This window comes from Pistacia vera, unplaced genomic scaffold (genome assembly GCF_008641045.1).
Source record: "Pistacia vera cultivar Batoury unplaced genomic scaffold, PisVer_v2 Contig209, whole genome shotgun sequence".
Taxonomy (NCBI): domain Eukaryota; kingdom Viridiplantae; phylum Streptophyta; class Magnoliopsida; order Sapindales; family Anacardiaceae; genus Pistacia; species Pistacia vera.
Window position 1 is genome coordinate 41,722 of NW_022196012.1, and position 7,209 is coordinate 48,930.

The window sequence follows — 7,209 nt, forward strand, 5'->3', positions numbered from 1 at the left end:
TTGCGAAAGGAAACCGAGCTGGGAATTGATTAGATTGATTTCCAGTATTGGTAGATGCATCTGGAGTTGAAGATTGATTAGATAGCGCAAATAATGTTTACATAATTATGATTTTATAGATTAGACGAAATGATCTGCTAACTGCCACAGAATCTATGGCTATATAATATTTTTACTTCATACCTGTGATCCATCGTGTAATATATAGTATGTTTTTCCAAAATTCAGATTCAACCCATAAGGAAATAAGAATGAAGAGAAACAAACAGTTCTTGCCAAAAAATTGGGCAAGGTACTGGACACATTAATAATATCATTAATACAGCTTGTGTACTATCCCTTCTAGGCTCTAGCTCCATCTCACAACTAAAAAGCAGAACAAATATCCCCTTTTGACTGTTACGAATTATTACAATGCATCAGAATTCAAGGGATACGTGATCTGCAACCACTGATCTTATCATTCAGGGAGTCATGAAGTGTAGCTTCGAAGTTTGAAGGACTAGACAAGCATCATACAATAGAACAGTAGTTTCACGGTTAGACAGTTTTCTGCTCTGGAAATTGGTATGGACAAGTGATCCTGCAACTTCTAGTTGGTTGTCAAAAGAATTACATAACAAAAAAAAAAGGAGAGGGGTTGCAGGAAGGATAGAAAAGCTTTCGGGCATTCTGGCCTGCCAGAAAGCTCATAATGTAGTGTTACACTCTAGTAAGTTTTTATTCTTTTTTCTCTTGTTGCAACCATGTCCTGCCGTCCAAATTATTTTTGTTCTATATCAGTATACATAACAGAAATGCCAAAGTGGAAGACCAGAAAGGTAGATATTTCAACTTCATTTCATGTTTGATTTGCAATATATCAGAATTTAAAGGGAAATTGGCATACATATGAACCTGAAAATTGCAGCTAAGGAAGGCTGAAGTGTCGGTGTGGAGGTTGTGTAGGTGAAGTAGGAGATCCTTCACTGCTCTGCGAGTCTCCACGCCATGCTTCCTGAACCTGAGCGGCAAACTGCAAATTCCACAGAACATCTTCAACCGAAGGTCTATCTTCTGGGTTCTTAAGTAGACACCTGACGCAAATTTCCATCATTGTCTTCAGTGATTGATCTAAGCATGAATTTTTAACTGGTGGATCAACCATGCTCCTTCGAGATACTTCATCAGCTGCAATTGAGGCTTGCAACTGCATAATATTGAGTAAAGATGCTATTACTCATACTAATATAAGAATGTCGACGAGTTCATACTAACCACTGACATGTATATTGGTTATAAAATAAGATGTTTTTGCAACATTCCTGAAGTTGAAGCCTAAAAGCAACATTCGGCACTAAGAGTTCACTGTATTCTGAAGTCTTTAAATGATTATGGATGAAAGAAAGCTATGTTATAAANCAATGCATCAGAATTCAAGGGATACGTGATCTGCAACCACTGATCTTATCATTCAGGGAGTCATGAAGTGTAGCTTCGAAGTTTGAAGGACTAGACAAGCATCATACAATAGAACAGTAGTTTCACGGTTAGACAGTTTTCTGCTCTGGAAATTGGTATGGACAAGTGATCCTGCAACTTCTAGTTGGTTGTCAAAAGAATTACATAACAAAAAAAAAAGGAGAGGGGTTGCAGGAAGGATAGAAAAGCTTTCGGGCATTCTGGCCTGCCAGAAAGCTCATAATGTAGTGTTACACTCTAGTAAGTTTTTATTCTTTTTTCTCTTGTTGCAACCATGTCCTGCCGTCCAAATTATTTTTGTTCTATATCAGTATACATAACAGAAATGCCAAAGTGGAAGACCAGAAAGGTAGATATTTCAACTTCATTTCATGTTTGATTTGCAATATATCAGAATTTAAAGGGAAATTGGCATACATATGAACCTGAAAATTGCAGCTAAGGAAGGCTGAAGTGTCGGTGTGGAGGTTGTGTAGGTGAAGTAGGAGATCCTTCACTGCTCTGCGAGTCTCCACGCCATGCTTCCTGAACCTGAGCGGCAAACTGCAAATTCCACAGAACATCTTCAACCGAAGGTCTATCTTCTGGGTTCTTAAGTAGACACCTGACGCAAATTTCCATCATTGTCTTCAGTGATTGATCTAAGCATGAATTTTTAACTGGTGGATCAACCATGCTCCTTCGAGATACTTCATCAGCTGCAATTGAGGCTTGCAACTGCATAATATTGAGTAAAGATGCTATTACTCATACTAATATAAGAATGTCGACGAGTTCATACTAACCACTGACATGTATATTGGTTATAAAATAAGATGTTTTTGCAACATTCCTGAAGTTGAAGCCTAAAAGCAACATTCTGCACTAAGAGTTCACTGTATTCTGAAGTCTTTAAATGATTATGGATGAAAGAAAGCTATGTTATAAACTATATTTAAAAATAAAATACATAATAAGAAATTAGAGACAACATTACCTGATCTTTCAGAACATCCACTTCCTTCTTGGATTTTGGTGGTCTCCCCACAATGATTTCTAGTAAAATTAATCCAAAGTCATAAACATCAATCTTTTCTTCATGCTTCATCCTGCCAAGAAAGATTAAAAAGAACATCATTGATAATGTGAGATACGGAAAGCATTGAGGGCTTTCAGCTTGAAGTATCTGATGAAATTTCAGTATATGATTTATGACATAATATCATTTGAAGTACTTACCCTGCACTCATGCTCGGGTCTATTGGTCCAGCAGAAGGAATGCCATGACCAACCTGCAAGATTGCAGACCAAAATACCAACTCAAAATGCTTGGTCCGCAGAGAAAAGTAATCAGGCTAAGGAAAGGAAAATTTTCCTCTTCATACCTTTCCTGTAATTTCTGCTAACAATGGCAGGTTATAGCTGCTGATTTTCGCAACAAGATTCTGGTCTAATAGAATGTCTGTCGTCTTCAGATTATTTGAAAATACACCTGGCATGATCCCTGTGTGTAAAAACTGAATGCCTTTTGCTACCCCTATTGCAGCTGTTATACGTTGTGTCCAAGTAAGTGATTGTCGAGCTCGTCCCTCTGCCAATTACACCACATTTCAGAAGCAAATCAGTCATTCTATGAAGCTGATCTAGTTGGCCATATTTATAATTTTGTCAAGTAATCACATAGATGATCAAAGGTCAAACACTTTCAGCGAGTTCTGAACTAATATATGGGTGAGACTGAGAAACAATATATATATATTTGTGAATTACCAGATATCCAGCTCCTTAGTGTGCCATTTGGAACATATTCAAAGATGAGGAATATTCGGCTGACACTTGCATCATCCAGGTAACACTCAAAGCAGTGTCCTAGTGCGCTGACCAAATGGCGATGTCTGAGTTTCGATATCAGCTCTATATGGTGCATAAAGTTCCGGGTGCTGTGGCTCTTTTTCATTTTAAGGCATCTAATGGCAACAAAGGAGCCATCCTTCAGCTGACCCCTGTACATCTGAAAGCACAAAATATGTAAGATTTAGATAATGCCTCAAGAAGTTTTTTCTTTCCCATTTTATCGGTACCTGTCCTTGAGAACCTTCACCCATGAATGCAGATGTGTCAAAGTTGTTTGTAGCCTTCTCAAGCTCTTCCAAGGAAAATGTTCGATAAGCTGGAAGGCCAAGTGCTCCCAGCTTCATTGTTTGAGATATATACCCTTCAGAAGTGGCAAAACATCATATCAGATTAATTATTTAAAAATATTCGAAGCGTTACTCAACTGCATTCATAATTTGAAAGAAATGAAACTTACTTGCATCCGAGAGGAACTTTGAGGTGTAACCAGTTGAAGCATTCTCTGCAATTAATCTTGTTGTAGGCTTCTTGGAAGGCTTGTTGGCATTAACCCTCCTAACAACCAAGATTGCAACTCCAAGAAGTACAATTCCTCCAACAATCCCTCCACTTATACTCAGTGCAAGAACTGTTTTGGAGATTCGTTTCTGCTTCTTTCTCTGAGGTATGATCCCCACAGCTAAAGCTTCATTCTGACAAAAGGACAATGGATGTTGTTTTCCATATCCAGTATCTAGACAATTCCTAGAATACAGAACAACTCTGTTCTTAGAACCCGAAACTAGACAATCGGGTAAGTGTCCAGTCAAAAGATTCGACGACAAATCAACAAATTCAAGTGCAGCACTGCAAGAGAGATTGTTGAAAAGCTTTCCAGTGAGCTTGTTTTCGGCTATGTTCAAATAACTCATAGAAGGTAGGGACAGCAGTGATGTAGGAAATGGGCCAATAAATCTATTGAAAGAGAGATCTATTGTCTGAAGCTGATAATAGGAGCTCGCCTCAGTGGGGATCGCAGATCGAAACCTGTTTTTGCTCAGTACTAACGTAACCAACTTATTCCCAAGTTTAGGAAACTGAGGTCCAAAAGCATTATCTTCCAAGTCAAGCACTTGAAGGTATGTCAAGCTACTAAAATCAGGAACTTCTCCATAGAAATGGTTATGCGAAAGCGAAAGAATTCTAAGATTATCCAAATTGCTAAGTGAATCCGGCAAAGTACCATTGAACAAATTCTTCCTCAAACTCAGTACAGCCAAGACTGACAGTGACCCCAACCAGTCTGGTAGCTGACCAGCCAGCAGGTTTTCATCAAGTATGAGTGTTTGGAGGCTAATTAAATATGAAAGCTCTTGAGGGATGGAACCATGCAGAAAATTTGAACTCATATTAAGTATCTCTAGAGATGATAAACGCGTAATTTTACCAGGTATCTGGCCCCATAAACCAAGCGAAATGAGTGTAAGGACTTTCAAGTCCGGAAGCTTGACAAGAGTTGTTATGAAGGAATCAAAGGAAAAGTTTAAAGGTAACATAGGAGCTCCCTTGTTTCCAACAATGTGCAGCTGAGTTATGCTGTCTTCATAACAAACCACTGTCAAAGATGAACTTGGTTCAGTACTACAGAACTCTGTACTACTATTCCAGCTGCTTAAAACAGTTGGGTTGTTTAAAAGCCCTTGAATTCTTAAAAGGGTCTGAGCCTGGGAAGACTTTAGCTGTTCCGAATGATTGATTCGAAACAAAATGAAAACAAGAACCAGAAGAGCAGAATGACTCAATTTGAAACCTTTTGCCATCAGTGCATAAAAAATGTGCACTAGGAGAAAATTACACAAGATTATAGAGCTATCAGGGACTAGGAAAACAGTAAAGGAGCTAAGAAACCAACATCCAGTTGAAGTAACAATCTTGTGGGCTCTATAAATTCCTGAATTTCTTGCTTCTTAATTACTTAAATTCATGTTCCCAAGACCAACTGAAGCTCTGCAAGCATAGCCATATATAAACAATTTAAAGACGATAAGAATTTATCAGTGGACTAAAAGTAAAATGGAAAACAAAGAATGCTTTATTGAGGAGTTAATTCTAACCAAATGCAACATAAAAGACAAAATAAATCTCTGCAAGTCTGCAAACCTGACCTGAAATTGTCCATAAATTTATTTAGCAACAGTTAATGCTGCATTTCTTATTTTCAGAGTGACACAGACTTTCTCTTTATCTCAAGCATAAAACAGTTTATGTTGTCCATTAAAAGAGAGAGAGGGTTTCTTTCAAAAATCATAAAAATGCTTACCTGTTGAAGAACAGATTGAACAAACTCCTGCAAATTCAAGGGTTGTTGGAACAGTGTCTTCTCCTTCAGAACAAATTCACAATTAAATTTGTGCTTAATTATGCTTTAAGACTTTAAAAGATCACTTAAAACCAACTTAACACATAATTCTGACTTCCAAATGAAGAAATTCCCTGGCTAACACAAAAAAGGATTCTTTACAAACAGAACAAAGTAACCCAAACCCAATTCAGATTAAAAATATATCACACTATTTCTGTATTCAAAAAGCAACTCCAAAAACAGTAAAATAATTGAATGTTGATGATAATTTGACCACCCATTTAAAAAAAACTACAAAAACTTACCAACCATACACACAAACAAATCCTACTGATACATAGAGCTTGCTTTTCTCCTGAGGTTCTGCGAACAAGCCAAGACAATTTAATGACAGGGGTTCTTTTCTAAGAAACTTGTAAAGATTTCACCTCCACACTGACCTGGAATTCCCACAAACAGACATTTCTTCTCTTTGTCTTTTTTATAACGCCATAATTGTATATGATAGTAAAACTAATGGCTTTTTCTTTCTTCCCGAACAATTAGTTTTTGTGGTTTGTTTGTTCAGTTTTCAAACTCCAAAGAGATTAAAAAAACAAAAGCGAAAAAGTAAGATTCTTGGAGAAGAGAAGCCTTTATTCCTCTGTTTGTTCTTTGTTGCTTTCTTGCATGCAATAATTTTAGTAATGAATAAATATATTCATCATGTGGGGCGACCGAGTTTGGCCTTAGATTTGATGCGCCATTAGTATACAAACAGTAAACTTAATTACTGTATTTTTTTTAACGTAGACTACAGATGAATATCTAGTCCCTAACTTCTCAAACCTTAAGATCCAAAGTCAGTGATCAGATACTCACCTTTGGTGTGCATATTAAAAATTTGAAGACATCAAAACTAAGAATTTTCATATATTTGTCAATTTCCAGTACAGATGTATTCCAATATATGTAAAAATAAAAATATAGACATGCAGATTGAGTTAGAGTGTTAAAGTGGGTATTGCAGAGAGTGTGATGTAAGCTTTCACTTTCTGGGACTGGTGACTGGTGAGGTTTGGCTTTCACCTCAAATGTGGGCACCACGTTCTTTTCAGTCTGTTGCTTTTGGCGCCTTTCTTTCTTCTCACAGTTAAATTAATTCCTTTCAACTCATATCTAGATTTGGTCTGTCTTATACATATATGAGTATAATAAATTTTCATTTTAATAGAATCAATTTTTAGGTTTTTCCTATGTATCAGGATGAATATTATAACCCAAAGTTTATAAAAATTTTATGATTTAGTAAACACAAAGATCTTTCTGTTTAATTTGTACAGAATTTATGTAAATATTCAAATTAAAGTAATATTTATAATTTATTTTTAAAAATTAATTCAGTTTCTTTCCAAAATTGTCTAGCAAGTAGTTAACTTTCGTATGTACTTCATTTATTTTTGGTGGGCACTTGAAACTTAAAAATGTGTCTTTAATAGTAGGATGATTAATTAGAGTTTAATTAGGTATGGCCAACCTAATTAGCATGCCAATGAGCTTAATTACTTTTTAATAATATTGTATTTAGTTAGCAT

The 7,209-nt window shown here is 36.3% G+C and overlaps 1 protein-coding gene across 5 annotated transcripts; it reads right to left on the reverse strand.

The window, feature by feature from the left end:
* Positions 1 to 1,721: 1,721 nt before the first annotated feature.
* Positions 1,722 to 6,304, reverse strand: LOC116129194 (probable inactive leucine-rich repeat receptor-like protein kinase At3g03770). Of its 5 annotated transcripts, XM_031414941.1 has the most exons (10): positions 6,076 to 6,304; positions 5,941 to 5,998; positions 5,594 to 5,656; positions 3,752 to 5,280; positions 3,522 to 3,655; positions 3,211 to 3,451; positions 2,826 to 3,031; positions 2,680 to 2,732; positions 2,438 to 2,549; positions 1,747 to 2,178 (listed from the first exon to the last, which is right to left on the reverse strand). In XM_031414941.1, the coding sequence occupies exons 4-10, from the start codon at positions 5,091 to 5,093 to the stop codon at positions 1,900 to 1,902; spliced, it is 2,367 nt and encodes a 788-aa protein (XP_031270801.1). In that variant the 5' UTR covers positions 5,094 to 5,280; positions 5,594 to 5,656; positions 5,941 to 5,998; positions 6,076 to 6,304; the 3' UTR covers positions 1,747 to 1,899. The 5 variants fall into 5 exon arrangements, with proteins under 5 accessions (XP_031270800.1, XP_031270801.1, XP_031270799.1 ...); XM_031414940.1 differs by adding an exon at positions 1,722 to 1,740 and having other exon boundaries at positions 1,887 to 2,178; positions 5,594 to 6,304; XM_031414939.1 differs by having other exon boundaries at positions 5,594 to 5,998.
* Positions 6,305 to 7,209: the final 905 nt, after the last annotated feature.